The 19,853-nt window shown below is 53.0% G+C and overlaps 1 protein-coding gene across 1 annotated transcript; it reads left to right on the top strand.

Annotated features, from left to right (window-relative positions):
- Positions 1-860: 860 nt before the first annotated feature.
- ATP6V1B2 (ATPase H+ transporting V1 subunit B2) lies at positions 861-12,839 on the top strand. Its single transcript, XM_054396698.1, has 14 exons — positions 861-969; positions 3,859-3,914; positions 4,621-4,719; positions 5,621-5,714; positions 5,811-5,888; positions 5,984-6,123; positions 6,247-6,348; positions 7,056-7,153; positions 7,891-8,014; positions 8,671-8,821; positions 9,640-9,722; positions 9,814-9,918; positions 10,117-10,246; positions 11,185-12,839. Exons 1-14 carry the CDS (start codon positions 861-863, stop codon positions 11,325-11,327), a joined length of 1,512 nt encoding a protein of 503 aa, XP_054252673.1. The 3' UTR covers positions 11,328-12,839.
- Positions 12,840-19,853: the final 7,014 nt, after the last annotated feature.

The following is a 19,853-nucleotide window of genomic DNA, read 5'->3' as shown; positions in this document are numbered from 1 at the left end:
TTTCTTTCTTTTTTCCCTTTTTTTCCTCTTTCCTCCTTTTTTTCCCTTTCTTTTCTTCCCCTTTCCTTTTCTTCTTTTTCTTTCTTTTTTTCCCCTTTTTTTCTCTTTCCCTTTTTTCCCTTCTTCTTTTCCCTTTTCCTTTCTTTTTTCTTTCTTTTTTTCCTTTTTTCTTCTTTCCTCTTTTTTTCCTTTCTTTCTCCTTTTCTTTTCTCTTTTTCTTTCTTTTTTTCCTTCCTTTTTTTTCCTTTTCCTTTTTTTTCCCTCTTTCTTTCCCTCCTTTTCCTTTTCTCTTTTTCTTTCTTTTTTTCCCTTTTTTCCTCTTCCCTTTTTTTTCCCTCTTTCTTTCCCCTTTCCTTTTCTCTTTTTTCCCCTATTTTTTCCTTTTTTTTCCTCTTTCCCCTTTTTTTCTTCTTACTTCTCCCCTTTCCCTTTTCCTCTTTTCTTTTTCCTTTTTTTCCTCTCCCCCCTTTTTTCTCTTGCTTTTCCCCATATTCCCTTTCCCTCTTTTTCTTTCTTTTTCCCCCTTTTTTCCTCTTTCCCCTTTTTTCCCCCTTGCTTTCCCCCAATATTCCCTTTTTCTTTCTTATTTTTTCCTATTTTTTTTCTCTTCCTCCCCCCCCCCCCCTTTTTTTTTTTTTTCCCCCTTTTCTTTTCCGTTCCCTTTTCCCCTCTCCTTCCGCCTCCCCCCACGCCGGGCCGCCTCCCGTTACTCCTCTGTGCGTCCCCCCTCAGCACCCTGGCCAGCTCCCGGCGCTGCCCGCCCGCGGCCGCGGCTGGGCGGTGCGCGGTGGGCGGTGCGCGGCGGGGCCTTATCTGCGCCTGCGCGGCGGGGCCCGGCCCGGGCGGCGGAGGCGGAGAAGATGGCGGCGGTGCGGGCGGTCCGCGGGCTGGTGAACGGCGCCGGGCCCGGCGGGCCCCGGGAGCAGGTGGCAGCGCTGACCCGCGACTACCTGTCCCAGCCGCGCCTCAGTGAGTGCGGGGCCCGGCGGGCAAAGGCGGCGGGAGGCTCCCCGGAGCCGCTGCGGCGTGGTGGGCCCGGCCCGGCCAGGCTGCCCCGGAGCCGGGCGGGAGGCCGAGGCCGGCAGCTGGGCCGCGGCTTGGGGCAGCCCCGGCCTCGCTCCCAGCACCGCCGTCACGGGGGTGGCCGTCTCCGGTGGGGCTGTGCGGTGTGCTGGGGGCTGCAGCGCCGATCGGCACCTTTTTTTTCACCTTTCTGAACGCTTAGCTCTGTCACACGTTGGAACCGGGAGCCTGCAGCCCGTCGGGTGGCACAGGGCACTTCGGTGTCCTTCCTGGTAAACCGGGGTGGGGGGAGTTGTCAGGAACTGAAGATCGCTGGAAATTGCGGGAGGTGACGTGGGTGCTGTTCCTTCAGCATGAAGTTGAGCAATGTGATGAAAAAGGGGAAATAATGCAGCAGCCTTGCAGAAATGCAGCAGCCCGGTAGGAAACCCTTCTGCTGCACAGCAGGGGGAGAGTCAAAGCGGGGTGAAGGTTCATTTCTTCTCCCTAACCTTTCCTTGGTCCAGGTAGCAATTAAACGAGTGTCTCTACACCTAAACGGTGCCAGTGCTTAGGAGGTGGTGGCCAGGGAGCTTCTTTGCCATGGTGTCACTGCAAATGTCAGCTTGGTTTGAAAGCCAAATGGCTCATTGCCATTTCTGCTCCCCCCCAAAGCTTACTGCTCTGCTTTACTTCCTCTGCTCTGGTTGGAGCCAAGGTGACTTCACATTCAGCTCATGGTTTTCTATCAGGCTTCTGGCTCTTACTCAAGCTGATGTTGCTTGCAAGCTGGCTGTGAAGAATGTTTTAGTTGCTTTTGGTTTGCTGTGGAGCTGTTTGATCTTACTGCAAACAGGGATTTTGAGTTGGGGGTGAGCTGCTTTCAAGGGGAGTGGATGCTGATTGAGTCAGGGAAAGCTGCAGATCACAGAGTCACTGTGGTTGGAAAAGACCTCAGCGATCATCAGGTCCAACCGTTAGCTAAGTCCACCAGAGCCAGTATTGCATCACATCTAGATGGCTTTGAAATGCATCCAGGGGTGGGCATTCAACCACTTCCCTGGACTTTTGGCAAGGCCTTGTAGTGCTAGGAAGAGGGACAATGAGCTGGAAGAGGGGGAGATTGAGACTGGAGATGAGGAAGAAATTCTTTCCAGTGAGGATGGTGAGACACTGGACAGTTATGGACAAAGCAGGGAGTGTGAGGCCTTTGCTGCTGGCTGAGGAGGAAGTGTGCTCATGAGACAGTCATGAGATGAAATGGTTTGCTCAGGGTCATGTTTTCCATTTCTTGGAGTCTGAGCAGAGCCTTCTTCCTAGCACGGTGCCTGTGTGCTTCTCCTTGCTCAGGTGGGAGGAGCAGGGCCAGCTTGTGCTTTGAAGACATCCAGGGACATGTGTGGGTGTCTGAGGGTGCTCAGCAGACTTGACAAGAGGAAAACTGAGGCACAAGAGTTCCAGCCTTAGCCCATTTTACACACCCCTGGCCCTCAGCCCTTATCTAAGGTAGCTTTGCCTGCTGCTGATTAAGAGATTACATTGCAACAGTTGAAGGCTTTTGTTGAGGTGTAAATACCACACTGTTGACAGTTGAGACAACCCATGGCAAGTGCCAACCTGGGCAGCCTGGAGTGGTGCTGGTGGAATTTGTGACCTTTCCTGGCACCACAACTTCTCTCTGCCTCGTAGTGTGACTAAGAACCTGGTGCTGGTGCCTCTCCTGTTCTCCTCTTGCTCATTTTCCCCTCAGTGATTAACAGTCACTCTCTTGGTCACTTCTGCTTGTGACCCTCAGAAAGCTTTGACTCAGTGATGCTGAGTGCTGGCCAGGTTGCTCCTATCTCCTTGGAACAATGCAGGAGGACTGGGCTGAGGGCAGAGTGAGGAATTCAGGGCAGAAGTTGTGTGTGGAGCTGATGCTTGAGCTGCTGATGTTTAAGACATGAGCCTTCTGCTGAGCTGACTGCCTGTGGCCTTCTATCAGGTGTCAATCCTTAAGATAACCCAAGGATAGCTCAGGAGCAGGAGTTTGGATAAGGTGAAATTCAGCCTTTTACAGAGCCCTTTTCCCAGGAGACAGGAAAGGTTTTGGCAGCTTCCCAAACCCCACAACTTACTGTGGAAGCTTTGCTGATCAGCTTTGGGAGCAGGAGATCTGCAGGCTTGGCTGAAACCAGGAGTGGGTGGTTGCAGTGTCATGGAGCAGGACACTTCTGTGGATAAAAAAACACCCCAACTGCAAGTCTGGGGTTTGAAATTAAGATCTTCTGACATAAATGTTAGACATAAATTGCAGTGGCACCTGCTTTACCACAGATTCTTAACCCTGCTTTTGAAAGATCTTAGAGTCATAGAATCATCAGGGTTGGAAGGGACCTCAGGGATCATCCAGTTCCAAGCCTCCTACAGCAGGTTGCTCACAGCCACCTCCAGCCTGGCCTTCAAAACTTCCAGGGATGAGGCTTCCACCACCTCCCTGGGCAACCTGTGCCAGTGTCTCACCACCCTCATGGGGAAGAACTTCTTCCTAACCTCCTCTTGAAACTCTGTTTTTCTTAGCTCAAAATGTCAGCTCTACACTGCCCCGATGTTTCTGTTGGCACTCAAATGATCCCTAGACAGAGGCTTGCAGACAAGACAATGGCAATATCATAAATCCATGGTAGCTCAGGTGCTTTGAAAGTGCTGGCAACACAACCCAGTCCCTAAACCTTTTTGTGGAGTTCAGAATCAACAGAAATGCTTCAGAACTGGACCCCCAATCTGCAAACCTGAAACTGGTGATAAGAACTAAACTTGGAAAAGTTGATGCAGGAGGTTTCTGAAGTACCTGACCTGTGCCTTCTTTTCTTCCAGCTTATAGAACTGTGTCAGGTGTGAATGGACCTCTGGTTATCTTGGACCAAGTTAAGGTAAAGATTCAGCTTCTAATGAATGAAGCTTTTTGAGGAAAGCTGGGACAGGTTAAACCCAGCCTGTGAAATCCACTGAGCTGTTTTTAGTACCAGATCCCTTGCTGAGGGAACATTCAGATTTGCTTGAAACTTTTAATTTGTCTTTTATGACTGTTTGGGATCTTAATGCTTCAAGTAATGTAAAGCTGAGGAGAGACCATGGGGGAGTCCTGTCCATGTCCATGGGAGAATCCTGTCCATGTCCTGGGAGAAAAAGGAAGGTTTATTTGAGACTGCTGGGGGGCAAAAAAAGGAAAGTGTTTCATATTTTTACCAAAATCCCTCAGATGTTAACCAAACATTGGGAGAAACACAATTCTTGGCTTGGTTCTTGACCTTTTTGTTAGGAAAACAGGAGGGAACTGTAAACACTTTTGGATTGCTTGCAAGTTGCTGCTGAGGACAAGCAACTGAAGCTGTGGGCAGACAGAAGCCAACTTTGCCAGGTGCTTTCCATCAGTGGTTCAGGACCTGGACAGCTTCTGGCCAGGGTTTTCTGCAGCCTGCAAATCTTGTCTGCCTTGGAAGGAGTTTTGTTCTGGTCAATTTCCAAAGCAATTCAGTAGTTGCTAAGCTTGAGCTTGCTTGAAACTGACAACTGTTGTTTCAGGGCTGTTCTTCTGGATTTTAATGCCTTCCCACCATCTTTCTTGCTCATCCTCAGTTTCCTAGGTATGCAGAGATTGTCCACTTGACCCTTCCTGATGGCACAAGAAGAAGTGGGCAGGTTCTGGAAGTCAGTGGCTCCAAAGCTGTGGTTCAGGTATGACCAGGGGCAGGAATGTCTCTTGTTGCCACAGAAAAAAAACCAGTCATTAATCAGCATGTGTCTGAGCCATGTCAGATCTACTTGGGATATAGAACCAGGGAATTGTTGTGGTTGGAAAACCCCTTTAGGCTCATCCACTCCAACCATTCTCTGACTCTGCCAAGGCTGGGGCTAAGCCATGGCCCTCAGCACCACATCTCTGCAACTCTGAAACACCTCCAGGGATGAGGATTCAACCACCTCCCTGGGCAGCCTGGGCCAGGCTTTGAGAACCCTTTCAGTGAAGAATTTTCTTCTGATGCCCAACCTAAACCTCCCCTGAGGCAACTTAAGGCCATTTCTACTTGTCACTACCCCCACCTGGCTCCTGCCTTCTTTCAGGGAGCTTTAAAGGGCCAGAAGATCTCCCCTCAGCCTCCTCCAGGCTTAACAACCCCAGGTCCCTCAGTCTGTCCTCATAGCAGATGTGCTCCAGCCCTTGGATCATTTTTGTGGCCTCCTCTGGACTCACTCCAGCAGCTCTGTGTCTTCCTCCTGCTGGGGACACCACAACTGGACATTTCCAGTATTTCTCCCAAGCTGCTGTTTCTTGTTCCTACTAAGTCTTGTAATCTGAAGACTGGCAGAAGGAAACACTTGAGATCAAAGGATTGGCACCAGCTTTGTTGGGTCAGGAATTCACTTCATGAATTTTGTTGAAAGTGAGATTTTTTTTTTTTTTTTGCACTATTGAGCTGCTCTTGCAGTGCTTTGCTTGCAGAGGGTTTGCTGCCCTGTGGCTGAGCAAGCTCTCAAGCTGTGCAGCAGCATTCCAGTGTCTTTTGTAAAGCACAGGACTCTTGTTTTTTTAACTCTGTGGGTTTTTTTTTTTTCCATTCTTCTGCTCTGTTTCCAGGTATTTGAAGGGACTTCAGGTATTGATGCTAAGAAGACATCTTGTGAGTTCACTGGGGATATTCTTCGAACCCCTGTCTCTGAGGACATGCTTGGTAAGGACCTGCCTCTTCCTCTGAAGAGTGCCCAGCCTGACCTCACACCAACCCCTCCCTAATTTACATCTTGATTTTTATGGCTGTTTCTTGCAGGCAGAGTATTTAATGGCTCAGGAAAGCCTATAGACAGAGGCCCCATTGTTTTGGCTGAAGATTTCCTTGACATCATGGGTATGTTCTTAATCCAGTTCTGGTGAGGGTTTAAAGGCAAATCTGATGTTTCTGCTTCCTGAATGGGATAAGATCTCTTCTCTTAACTACACCAGGCCAGCCAATCAACCCCCAGTGTCGTATCTACCCAGAAGAGATGATCCAGACTGGCATTTCTGCTATTGATGGCATGAACAGTATTGCCAGGGGACAAAAGATCCCCATCTTCTCAGCTGCTGGCCTGCCCCACAATGAGGTGAGTACTCAAAGCCAAGCCTTTGGTGGTTTCCTGAAAACTAAACTGAAGTTAAACTCTGCTCTGTAATAGCCTCAGATACACAGAGCTGGACTGAAACTTGGCTTTGATTCCCTCCCCCAGATTGCAGCTCAGATATGTCGCCAAGCTGGCTTGGTGAAGAAATCCAAGGATGTGATGGACTACAGTGAGGAAAACTTTGCCATCGTGTTTGCTGCTATGGGTGTAAGTCAGGATGGTTGGGGGGAGTGGTGCTGAGTGAGAAATAAGAAAATGCTGAGAGTAGCTGAGGTAGAATCTTAGAACTGAAAGCAAACCACATCCTGAGCTGCAGCCAGAGGAGTGTGGGCAGCAGGGCAAGAGAGGGGATTCTGTCCCTTGACTGCTGAGACCCCCACCTCTAATCCTGCCACCAGTTCTGAGATCTCCAGGATAAGGAGGACACAGAGCTGTTGGAGTGAGGCCAGAGGAGGCCACAAAGATGATCCAAGGGCTGGAGCAGCTCTGCTGTGAGCACAGGCTGAGGGAGCTGGGGGTGTTCAGCCTGGAGAAGACTCCATGGGGGCCTTCCAGTAGCTGAGGGGATCCTCCAAGAAAGCTGCAGAGGAACTTTTCCTGAGGGTGTCTAGAGACAGGCCAAGGGGGAATGGTTTGAAACTGAGGGAGAACAGGGTTAGACTGGAGCTGAGGAAGAAGTTCTTCAGTAGGAGGGTGGTGAGAGTCTGGCACAGGCTGCCCAGGGAGGCTGTGGCTGCCTCCTCCCTGGAGGTTTTCAAAGCTGGGTTGGATGAGGCTTTGAGCAGCTGAGTCTAGTTGAGAGGCATCACTGCCCATGGCAGGGAGGTTGGAGCAGATCTCTGAGGTGCCTTCTGTGTTAAAAGGGAGCAACCTGAAATCTGGTCTGGAACTGATGCCTTAATGTTGTGGTTCAGGTGAACATGGAAACTGCTCGGTTCTTCAAATCTGACTTTGAGGAGAATGGCTCCATGGACAATGTGTGTCTGTTCCTGAACCTGGCCAACGACCCAACGTGAGTAGTTACCCTCTGCTGGTTGGGACAAAGCTGAGAAGAACATGGCCATGGCACTTGGGGACATGGTTTGACTGCCATGGTGGTCTTGGGTCGAAGGTTGGACTCAATCATAGAATCAGTCAGGGTTGGAAGGGACCACAAGGCTCAGCCAGTTCCAACCCCCCTGCCATGGGCAGGGACACCTCACACCAGATCAGGCTGGCCAGAGCCTCATCCAGCCTGGCTGCAAACACCTCCAGGGATGGAGCCTCAACCACCTCCCTGCACAACCCATTCCAGGCTCTCACCACTCTCATGGGGAAGAACTTCTTCCTCACACCCAGCCTGAATCTCCCCACTTCCAGCTTTATTCCATTCTCCCCAGTCCTATCACTACCTGATAGCCTAAAAAGTCCCTCCCCAGCTTTCTTGTAGGCCCCCTCCAGATATTGAAAGGCCACAAGAAGGTCACCTCAGAGCCTTCTCTTCTCCAGACTGAACAGCCCCAACTCTTTCAGTCAATGATCTTGAAGGTCTCCTCCAACCAACACCATTCTATGATTCTAAGTTCACTGCCAGCTGCAGCCTCGCTGGTGTCCTGCCAGCTGTCCCTGGAGTTGGCATTTGGCAGCAGAGTTGAAGGTGAAGTGCTGGTGCTTCTGCTGCTGCACCTAGCAGCTTTCCAGAGGGTTTTCCAGAGGGTTGGAAGTGAGCTGTTCCCTTGCCACAGCTGCTGTCCTGCTGTTCTCTTTCAGCATTGAACGCATCATCACCCCTCGCCTGGCTCTGACCACAGCTGAGTTCTTGGCATATCAGTGTGAGAAGCATGTCCTGGTCATCCTGACAGACATGAGCTCCTATGCTGAGGCCCTGCGAGAGGTAGGTGCTCATGGGCTGGGTGCTGGCTGGAGGACAGAGTGAGGGTGGAAAGCTCTGCTCAAGCTCTTACAGTTAGTGCTCATCACAGTGCTCTTCATGAGCCAGTCAGGCTTTTAGTCACTAATTGCTCAGAGAGGTTGTGGAGTCTTCTTCTCTGGAGGCTTTCAAAACCTGGCTGGGATGTGGGTCTGGGTGATCCTGCTCTGGCAGGGAAGCTGGACTGAGATTCATGGAATGTGTTGGGTTGGAAGAGACCTTGAAGATCTGTGATCATCCAGGTCCAACTCCTAGCCATGGGCAGGGACACCTCCCACCAGCCTCATCCAACCTGGCCTTGAACACCTCCAGGGAGAGGACATCCACAACCTCCCAGAGCAACCTCTTCCAATGTCTCCCCAACCCTCACTGGCAAGAATTTCTTCCTCACCTCCAGTCTCAATCTCCCCTCCTCAAACTTCAATCCATTCCCTCTCGTTCTATCACTATCTTGTCTTGTGGCTGTGCCATACTGAGAGGGCTCTGTGTGGCTGTGTTGTGATGTCACCTGCAGGAAGAGAGGCTTTCAGTCAGTTTGGCTTAATGTGTGGGGGTAGGACAGAGGTCTGTGGGAGTGCTCTGACTTGGCAAACCTTTGGGTTTTGTCTGGCTTGCCTCAGGTTTCAGCAGCCAGGGAGGAAGTGCCTGGCCGCCGTGGTTTCCCAGGCTACATGTACACCGACCTGGCCACCATCTACGAGCGTGCTGGGCGTGTGGAAGGCAGGAATGGTTCCATCACCCAGATCCCCATTCTCACCATGCCCAACGATGGTGAGTGGTGTAGCAAACAGCACTTCAAAGGAGCTGCTTTTAGAGCAAGCTGCCTTGTTTTGGATGCACAGCAAAGGTAGGAGGTTGTCCGGGTTTCAGCCTCGGGTCCTGGGGCCTTCAGGTTTGCAGCTGAATGTTGCAGCTGGTTGGGGCCTGCAGGTTTCATAGTCACTGAATGGTTTGGGTTGGAAGGGGCCTTAAAGCTCATCCAGTTCCAGGGACACCTCCCACCAGCCCAGGTTGCTCAAGGCCTCATCCAGCCTGGCCTTGAACACCTGCAGGGAGGGAGCTTCTTTGGGACCGCCAGGACAGCCCATTGGTTCCCAGCAGCATGGGGTCTTCACATTACACTTTTTTTTTCTCTCCAGACCTCAGTTGAGCACCTTCTGGCCTTATTTTATCATAGAGTCCTAGAAATATTTGCATTGGAAAAGACCTTTAAGATCCACAACCTCCCTAGAGGTTTCCATCTGAACATTGCAATGCTTGGCTGCTTTCTCTTGTCTCTATTGCTAATGAAGTGATTCCAGATTTCAGGACTGTTCTCCAGCCCTGTCAGGGGTGCTCACAGCTTTAATCCTTACACTTCAGGACATGGTTTAAAGGCCATGATTGGACTTGATCTTGGAGGTCTTTTCCAACCCAAACAGTTCTGTGACTCTCTAAGAGCACTCCAGTGATACATGAGGCTGTTAACTGGTGGCATTTCACTGTAGAAGTCATTTGGCTGCAAAATGATGCCCACTTCAGGGCTAGCAATGATACAAAAGGTTAGAGAACTGTCACACCGTTGATTGATTTATTTTTTCCCCCTCTAGATATTACTCATCCTATCCCTGACTTGACTGGATACATCACTGAGGGGCAGATCTACGTGGACAGGCAGCTGCACAACAGGCAGGTGTGTGCCACACTGCTTAGAACATTCAAAAAGGAGAGAGGAAACTTGAAGCACCCACACAGAAAATCCTTGGCTGTCTCTTTTCCTCCAGGTTTATCCACCTATTAATGTCTTACCCTCCTTGTCTCGACTGATGAAGTCAGCTATTGGAGAGGGCATGACCAGGAAGGACCATGCAGATGTATCCAACCAGCTGGTATGTTGAGAAGCTCTTCAGAGGAGCAGAGATGTGCTTCAAATGTGCCTTTTTCCTAAGGGCAGCATCAATCCAGGACACTCCTGAGGCTGCTTTAAAGCTCTTGAGTGTTCAGTGAGACCCTTTCAAAGGGGTCTAGAGCAGAAGCTGGTACCTGGGTGACCAAGGTAAGAGCAGTTGTGTTTCCATCCCCTCTAGTATGCCTGCTATGCTATTGGGAAGGATGTGCAGGCCATGAAGGCTGTGGTGGGGGAGGAAGCTCTCACCTCAGATGATCTGCTCTACCTGGAGTTCCTGCAGAAGTTTGAGAAGAACTTCATTGCTCAGGGTAAGTCCAGGTCATCAACAACATCCTGCTGAGTGCAGCTTGGCCATAAAACCATGGGATAACAGGGATTCCTCTGTGCCTGGAGGTGGCATCTCCAGCACTGCATCTTCCCAAGACCAACCTTCTGGGGGAGCTGGGCTTGGTTGAATGAGAAACATCCCCAAGACTCCTGATCTGCCTGGGCCCTGGTTTCCAGTTAGCCCTGGAAACATTCCCAGTCTGGTTGGATGGGGCTCTGAGCAACCTGAGCTGGTGGAGGATGTCTCTGTTCACTGCAGGGGGGTTGGGTTGGGTGGCTTTGAGAGGTCCCTCCTAACCCAAACCATTGTAGGTGCTGTGGTTTATCTCAGTTAGGTCTGGCTGACCTCCAACCGCAAGGCTTCCACCACATCCCTGGCACCAGCTGTGGTGTGGGTCCAACTCTTTGCAAGTGCATTTAGCTACTGCAGAGGGGGTGGGATGGCATGGGAAGGGTAGGACCTTTCTGCTGTCCTTTCAGGGACCTGCAGGGTTGTTTTTCACTCCAGAGGCCCATGGCCATCTGCCTGCTGACCTTCCTGTAGTGTCCTCACCCTTTCTCTTTGCTTTGACTGTGAACCCTTTGGTTGGGTTGTGTCTCACTTGCTGCTCCAGCAGTAAAGTGTGAGGGTGGTGAGGCACTGGAGCAGGTTGCTCAGAGAGGGGGTTGATGCCCTCTTCTAGAGGTGCTCAAGGCCTGGCTGGCTGGAGCTCTGAGCAGCCTGGGCTGGCTGAAGATGTCCCTGCTCACTGCAGGGACGTTGGCCTAGGTGACCTGTTCCAAGCCAAACCATTCCATCGTTCATGTCTGTTTTGAGAACTTCACCATGTGCAGGCCTGGGAGATGTGAGATTGCCTTCAGGCCTGCCTGGTGGCACAAAGCTTCTCCTGCCCCACATCTGAGGCTGTGCTTCCCCCAGGTCCCTACGAGAACCGCACCGTTTATGAGACCTTGGACATCGGCTGGCAGCTCCTCAGGATCTTCCCCAAGGAGATGCTGAAGAGAATTCCTCAGACAACATTGGCTGAGTTCTACCCTCGAGACTCAACTGCCAAGCACTAACCACAGCTTGCATCTCTCAGCTCCCTTGCTCTGTGAAAATGCTGTTTTTGGGGTTCCTTTCTCTCATGTGTTGGTGTTTACTTGTCGCCTGTACAACCCAACCCCAGGGGAGGTGACACCTGTGCCAGTGTTCCAGCCTACACTGCTACCAGTCTTTAAAATATCCTTTCTTCCAAAGCCTGGTTTGGATCTTCAGGAAAAAAAGAAAAACAACATATTTTAGGCCAGCTCTTACAATGTGCAATAGCTCTCACCAAGCTTCTTTGGTCAAGTTGGACTTCCTGTAGATGTTTCGAGGCAGTGTCTTGAGTTACCACCACAAGTTGCAGCTCTTTACTTACACACCAGGAGGGGCATGGTTTAGAAAACACAGAGCAAAAGTTGACTCCCTTTATGTCCCCAGCATCTGCTCAGTCCCACCACACAGATGGCTCTGTGCCTGGAGAGCATGTGTGGAAAGCCTCTGAAAAGTGCAAGTCACTGATATTTTGGTTTTGTTTGTTTCTTTTCAGCTGTGGCTTAAGATCCTTCAGGGTGTTCAGGGCACTGCTTGGTGCTTCTCCACCAGCAGAGAGGTCACAGGCCAGGGGGTTGCCACCTGAAGGTAGCCACAATCAGGCTTAATGACTAAATTGGAGGTTTTTAATTGAGAGGAAGCTTCCTACTTAACCCTTTTTTTTGTTGTTTTCTCTCTGAACTCTGGCAATGCCAGAGGCACAAACCAGCAGCTGAAGCATCTTGAGATCAGAGTGCCCCACTGGGCAAAAAACAAAACAAATCAATCTGTGGGTGGTTCAAGGCTTCGTGCTGCTACTGAAGGGGATTAGGAGAGCTGTGACAAAGACTTTTTGAGGTGACACAGTCATGCTGGTGGGAGGTGAGCTGCTGAAGCATGTCTGGTACCAACTGATGTGACAGGAGAAAGTGAGGTGCTGTGTGAGTGGATATTTTGAACTCTGCTATAAAACCTGCTCCAGCTGGCACTGGCTCCAGAGTCCTGTTTGAAGCTGCTGTGCTTTTGCACTCCAGGCACAGATTTGGCCAGCCAGGAGCACTCAGCATTCCCAACCACCACAGATCCTGGCTGGTCAATCTGCTGTTGGTTTTCTCAGATGGGTTCAGATGAGGCTCCAAGCCCAGTGCTGGCAGGCTTGCTTGCTTCTTCCCAGGCTTAATGTAGTCTAAGCTCTGGTCTGGCAAACCAAAGTGTGTTGCACCTCCCTCAACTCCCTCAGAGCTTGTCTAGGAAGGTGCTAACATGACTTGGGTGCTGCTGAACTGATTCCAGCTCTCCCTGATGTCTCCTCTGTGCAGTTCTCTCTGTAGCTTGTTTGGTGTTGTCCCTAACTTGGACACAGCAGCAGCTTTATCCCCAGTGCATTCCAGCCTAAGGCTGTGTCAAGTCTCCTTTTGTCTTTTTTTTTTTTTTTCTCCTCTCTTGAGGTAGGGATGGGAGGTGTGGAAGTGTTGGCATGAAAAATACTTTAATGTAGAGAATAAATAAATTAAATATGGAAGGTGTTGAACAAACTTGGAAGCTTTTGTGAGTCTGTGCTTGGAAACTACTTGAGGCCTTTCAGCAGTGTCTTCTGGGGGAGGACATTGAACAGTCTTGAGGCCTTTCAGGTGTCCTCTGCCACCTCTGTCTGCATGCACACAACCCAACAAAGCTCCTGAGAGGTGCCTGTGGCAAAAGAAGGTTCACAGCAATGAACCTTGGCCAGTTTGGAGCCAAGGGCAATCTTCTTGCAGTGGCACCCAGTGACAGGACAGAAGGGGAACAGGCACAAACTTGACCATCAGAAGTTCCACCTAAACATGAGGAGGAACTTCTGTAATTGAAGAGTGCTGGAGCAGGCTCTCCAGAGAGGTGGTGGAGTCTCCATCTTTGGAGTCATTCCAAACCCAACCTGGATGTGTTCCTGTGTGACCTTCTCTAGGTGTCCCTCCCTTGGCAGGGGGCTTGGACTGGGTGACCTCCAGAGGTTCCTTCCACCCCCCAACCATTCTCTGATGCTTCACTTTTCCCCTTCTGGGTGCACGGTGAGGGCCTCCCCAGCCACCCCCACATGGCTGCTGGAGCTGGTTCCTGTTACTGGTTGGGATTTATCCCCCAGGCTGCAGGGCTTGGGCACTTTGTGCTGGGGGAGGGGGTTGGGTGGGAGTCAGTCACGGGGAAAGGCTTTGCAGGAATGCAGGAGGTAACCTGATACCTCTCTTTCCACAGCCTCTGAGGGCTGCCTTGCACCAGAGGAGACTCAGAAACCTTCAAAAGCTTCTTGAAGGAGCTCAGGCAGCTGTGGGCTGGGAACTTTCTGAGCAGGGTGAAGGGGCTGGGGGGGAGGGAGGGTTAGTTCAGGTGTTCTGGGCAGCTTCAGTGCCTGCTGCCAGCCTCTCGCTGTTAATCCACTTGTGAGAGGCTCCTACTCTGGGGCTGCAGCCCCTTTGCCTTGAGGGAGAGCCTGTGCCATCACTCAGGCAGGCAGGGTTTGACCACAGAGGTAAGAGAAGAAATTCCAAAGTCCAGTGAATTCCTGAAATCCTTCAGCAGGTGACAGCTTTGGGGACAAAGGTTGGGCTGAGGGGGTGCTGAGTGCTGCTGGCAGGGCAGCTGCTGCTCGTGGGAGACCTGCAAGGGGCTGGAGGTGGCTAACAAAGCTCCTGAGGTGTTCCTGGGCCAGAGCAGGGCAAAAGGAGTCGAGGGAGAGTCCCAACAGTTAAACTCGGCCAGGGTGGAGCCAAGGGGGAGTCTGTCTGCAGTGGGGCCCAGTGACAGGACAGGCAGCAGTGGGCACAAACTTGATTCCCTCTAAACATGAAGAGGAACTTCCTTACTTATGGGGTGGTGGAGTCTCCGTCTCTGGAGAGCTTCCAACCCCCCCTGGCCCTTGTGCTCCTGGGCAAGCTGCTCTGGGTGCCCTGCTGGAGCAGGGGGGTTGGAATGGGTGATCTCCAGAGGTCCCTCCCAGCCCCCACCATGCTGGGACTCTGAATGGGAAGTGTTGGGATGAATCCTGCGGCTCAGGGCAGGCTGGTGAGCAGCTCTGACACACAGACAGGTCCTCAGTGATAGCATCGAGGCCAGACAAAGTCCTGGGAGGAGTATAAAGAGTGAGGGTGGTTTTGAGCTGGAGATAAAGCAGCTGTTAGCAGCTGGCCGGGAGCTGGGCTTTGGGCAGGGGCTGGGCTGCGGGGAGCTCGGCGCTGGATGGAGGTCGGCGCTGGATGGAGCTCGGCAGCCACGCAGCGGCACTGCGGGAGAGGGGACGACGGAGCCAGCTGCTGCTGCTGCACCTCAGCTCCAGGTCAGCCCTGGCGCTGCAGTCTGGAAGGAGAAGGCTGATTCAGCTCCTGCAGCACCTGGGAGGAAGATTCTTTCTCAACTAAGCATTCAGAAAGCAGAGCAAGAACTGCTCCAGATGCTCTCAGGCCACCTGCAGCCAGCGATGTCTTTGGAGCCTGCAGGGATGAGGTTGGCTGTGAACCAGCTGAGTTTTGGGATGGTGCTGGTGGGGACCAGGGTAGGGCTGGCTCTGGTTTGCTGGAACAGGCTGCTCAGGGAGGTGGTGGAGTCCCCAGCCCTGGAGGTGTTCAGGAAACCTGTAATCATGGCACTTGGGGCCAGAGTTTGGTGACCATGGTGGGGTTGGGTTGCTGGTTGGACTTGGTGATCTTGGAAGCCTCTTCCAACCCAAACCATTCTGTGATTCTGTGACATGCTGCTGTCATGGTCCACTGTTTGGGTTGGAAAGTGGGAAGTGGAGCTGAGCTGGGGGTCCTCATGGCACAGCTTGGCCATTGGTTTAGCTTCAGCTCTTCCTGCAGGGCAAAATATTTGTGGTGTATCCATTCCAAGAAGCCAGAAAACAGCCCCATGGGTGAGGGAGCATCCAGCAGAGCTGGGAGGAGAGCTCCCACCATGAGGTTTTATCCCAACTCAAACACAGAATGTTTAAACTGGGTTAAAAGCTGCCCTGGGGACAGTTTGGCCATGGCACCTGGGGCCATGGTTTGGTGGCCATGGTGGTGTTGGGTGGGTGTTGGACTGGGTGATCTCAGAGGTCTCTGCCAACTTCAACGATTCTATTTCAGCACTGAGCTGAGAGCAGGAAGCCAAGGGGCTGGCAGGAAGGGATGCCCCTTTGTGTGCCATCAGGCCAGGCTGTGACCATCTCTGGGCTGTGTGTCCCTGCCTGGGGAGGAGCAAGCAGCCCCTGGCAGGCTGCTAAACAAACAGCCAAATATTCCATGGTGTGGAGACAGCAGGTACCATGCTCCATGGGCTGTGCTGATCTCCCAGCTGCTGCCTCCCTGCATTTACCACGCTGGGCTTGGGGTAGGTTTTTTTTTTTGATGTGTTTTTTTTTGTATGTGTCCCTTTTTCTTTTCGGTGATGACTAATGAGGACTGCCTGGGGGTCCTTCCTCCCCTCCTTCCCCCCCTTCCCAACTGATGTCAGCCGCTCAGGTCCCTCCCAGCAGCACACGCCAGCTGTCAGCTCCTTTAGGAAGGGAGGAGAGCAAACATTGGACACGTTCCCCCCCCTGCCTGCCCCTTGGGTTTTGGGTCGGGACTGGCAGATGTAAGGCAGGGAGCAGGCTGGTGGGGAGAGCTGCCGCGGGGTTATTTGCACATCAAAAGCAGCTTTGCCTCTGACCCTCCCTCACCCTCCGAGCAGGAGGTGGCTGGGTTTAATTGCTCTTTCAAAGGCAGCCTTGGTCTTGTCTCTGCTGTGATTTTTAGGTCTGACTCTGCTTCCCCCCCCCCCCCCCCCCCCAACTCCCCCCTGCCCCCTGCATAGCCAGAAACCGGTGTAATGGCACCGGGGTGTTAAAAAGAAGATGCAAATCAGCTTTTCTCTGTCTTGAGGCTGATTTGCATCCTCTGATTAGCTCAACAACTAATTCAAACTCCTTCTGGCTGAGGCCAGTTGGTGCTGGGGCAGCTGGAGCAGAGCTAACCCCGACCAGACAAAACAGGGACCCCAGTGCCTGGGAGAGGAGGCACAAACTGGTGCTGCTTCTCCTGCTTTGCCCCCCCAGCACCTGGCACAACTCTCTCCCTCCTGCTCAGGTGCTTCCTCAGCGCTGCCACCACCCTGGTTGTGTTCAACCTTTCACTGGGTGCCCCGAGGGAATGGCTTCACCTTGGTGCCATCAGGAGCCCTCTGCTCCTTCCTCAACCTGCCCCCTCTTGGGCATGAAGCAGCAGGGACTGGGCTGCCCTGGCTGTGGGTGGTCCTCCACTGCTCAGCTTCCACAGAATCATTAAGGTTGGAAAAGGCCTCTAAGCTCATCCAGTCCAACCAGCAACCCAACCCCCCCATGGCCACCAAACCATGCCCCCAAGTGCCATGGCCACAGGTTTCTTGAACCCCTCCAAGGATGGGGACTCCTCCACCTCCCCAGGCAGCCTGTTCCAGTGCCCCTGGGACACCCTAAAAGAGCAGCCAGCTCAAAGGTCTTCTCCTTGCTGCCTTCCCAGATGCATGGATGAGCCTGGGAAGGGCTTGCCCTGCCTACAGCCAGGGTGGGTGCCAGTCAGAGGTGGTGTGGAACAGAAGGTGCTGCTCAGCAGAAAGAGTCCCTGCACGTGGGTTTCCATCTCCTTCCTCCTCAGCAGCTTTGGGAGGCTCTAAAAATATCCTTCCCTCATGCCTGGGGCAGTGTGAGCAGAGCCAGAGCTTCCCTGCAAGGTGTTGGCAGGAGCTGGGTGCTGGTGCCAGATGCCCTTTCATGGGGCACAGAGCAGCTCATGGGTGTCTTGGGGCCCCTCACCCTGCACTGTGGGTGAGGTGAGTGCCCCGTGGAAAGCAGCCAGATGAGTTGGGCTGAGGAATGTTCCCTGCAGTTGTGAGTGCTCCCTGAAATTTGAGTATTTGCCCTAATTTTCTGCCTCCCACCCCCAGCTTCCCCCTTCCCCTCCCCCTCTGCTGTGAAACCAGCAGCTCCTGCAGTGCAAACAGGCTCCAAGTGGATTCGTTTTGGGGGAAAAAAAGCAGCTTAAATAGTCAAAACACCTCCTCCTTGGCTTTGTTGCAGCATTCCCACTCTTATCTCTCCCCTCTGCAATTGTTTCTTTCCCAGCTCTCTGCTAGCCCTGGGGATGGTGGGTCAAGGATGGCTGGGGCTGGGGGGATTTGGGATAGGCAGGGTGGGGATGAAGATTGGTCCCAGCTGCAGACCAGGAGGGTGATGAGCTGTGGCATGTGGGCTGGGAGCAGGGCCAGGCAGATTCTCTGCCCCTTGATGCCTCCCAGCTGGCTCATGCCAGCTGCATGGCACAGATAACGCTGAGCACCCGCGGCCGGGCACAGGCAGGGCCAGGTGGGAGGAGGTCCCCAAAAGGGACCTTGGGTGTGCTGTGATAAGTGGTTGGTGGCTTGGAGGGGAAGTTCCTCATCAGCCAGCAATGGGCCCTTGTGGCCAAGAAGGACAATGGTCTCCTGGAAAGCATTAAGAGGAGTTTGGCCATCAGGATGAGACTCTCCTTCCTCTTTACTCTGCTCCGGTGAGGACACAGCTGGAGTCCTGGGTCCAGTTCTGGGCACCCCAGTTCAAGAGGGACAGAGAACTGATGGAGAGAGTCCAACAGAGAGCCATGGAGATGCTGAGGGGCCTGAAGCATCTCTGTGAGGAGCAAAGGATGAGAGCCCTGAGGTTGCTGAGCCTGCAGAAGAGCAGCCCCAGAAGGGATCTGAGCAATGCTCAGCAAGAGCTAAAGGGTGGGGAGCAAGAGATTGCAGCCAGGCTCTGCTCAGTGATGCCCAGGGACAGCACAAGGGGCAAGGGGCACAAACTGGCACCCAGGAGGTTCCATCTGAGCAGGAGGAGAAAGTTGTTTGTTGTGAGGGTGCTGGAGGGCTGGAGCAGGCTGCCCAGAGAGGTTGTGGAGTGTCCTTGTGTGGAGAGCTTCCAACCCCCCCTTGGGCACTGTGCTGCTGGGCAAGCTGCTGTGGGTGCCCTGCTGGAGCAGAGGCTTGGAGTGGATGATCTCCAGAGGTCCTTTCCAAATCCCACCATGCTGGGATTCCCTGTGCCCTGGAGAGGAGCACACAAAGTGCCCACCCTACATCGAGAGGGGAAAACCCTTCAGCTGCAGCCCAGCCTGGCACCTGGGGAGACGCTGAAGAACTTTACCAAAAAAAAAATTTATTTATAAATAAAACCATAAAATTACCAGTAGTTTACAACAGTCACCAGAAATAACATTTAAAAAAACAAAAACAAAAAAAAACCCAGAAAAAAACCTGCAGAAAAAATCAGGACCTGTGGAGGCTGCGGCCGAGGGCACAGCATCGCCAGGGACGGGCACAGAGCGTTGTGCAAAGGCAGCAGGGAGATGCCACCAGGCAATCACATCACACAGCGCTGGCTGCAGGGCTGGGGGGACACAGGGCAGGGGCAGTGGGCACCTGGGGTGGTGCCACCGAGGTCAGAGGGAGCAGAGGTAAGGCTGGCTGGGGGGGGCACGGGAACCGGGAGCTGTGGGATGGGGCAGCCGGGGAGGGCTCAGCTCCTCTTGGCCCCCCTCTGGGTTTGGCACTGGAAGGGTTCTGGTGGCTGTGGTGTGGCTCCAGGGTGGGTTGTGGGAGGGGGGGTGCAGAGCCCTCTGTGCAGGGCTGGGATGATGCAGAAAATCCCTTCTGGCCTTGTGAGCCGCAGAGGAGCTGGGTGCCAAGCTTCAGCTCCTGAGTGTCTCACCAGAACACCCTTCAGCAGGGCTGGCCAGAGGCTGGTGGCCCAAACGTGGCCCCAGCCTACAGCCACAGGGCTGGAAGTGGTGTTTGAGGTTGGCTTTTCTCCAGTGGACCATGGCTGAGGATTGGCTTGTGCTGGGTGCCAGCCCCGGGGACTGGCTGGGATGCCCCAGGCTGGCACGTAGCTGGGGGTGCTCAGGGGCAGGTGCAAAAGGCACAGACTGGTTTCCATGTGTCACCTGGCCAGGCTGGCTGGAGCGGGGTGAGGGACACTGAACTTTGCTGCTCGTGGGCAGCTTGCAGCCCTTGGCCGAATTTGCAGCGTGGCATCGTGCAAGATCCTCCCCACCAGGGGTGGAGGTCCCTGGGCTGGTGCCCAGTTTGTGAGTGGGTAAACAAAGAGACTGCAGGAAAAATACCATGGCACTGGCACAGCCTGGGCCTGGCTGGAGACCTCCACCCTGGCAAGCTGGGTGTGGGCTGATTCCTTCCCGGCCTGTGCTGAGCCTTGGAGGGACGTGAGAGTCACCACTGGTGATGTGTGGTGCAGCCTTCTGCCCCACTTGCTGGTGGCAGGAGGAGATTTTAAGAGCTAGGGTGGAAAACAAGCTGCAAGTGGTTGGTTTGGGTTTGGGTTTTCTTCTTCTTTCTTTTTGACCAGCTTCTGCTGATGGCATCTCGTGGACATAAGGGCACAGGAGGAGATAAGGCAGCCAGGGTTCCAGGCAGGGATGGCCACAGCGAGCTCATGGGGTGCTGAGGTAACCCCAGCTGATTTCCCTCTTGATCCCTCAGGTCAGGCTGTGGCTTGGACCCATTTCTGCTGA

Source organism: Indicator indicator, chromosome 38 (genome assembly GCF_027791375.1).
Source record: "Indicator indicator isolate 239-I01 chromosome 38, UM_Iind_1.1, whole genome shotgun sequence".
Classification (NCBI taxonomy): domain Eukaryota; kingdom Metazoa; phylum Chordata; class Aves; order Piciformes; family Indicatoridae; genus Indicator; species Indicator indicator.
This window is presented reverse-complemented; position numbering and strand designations above follow the sequence as displayed.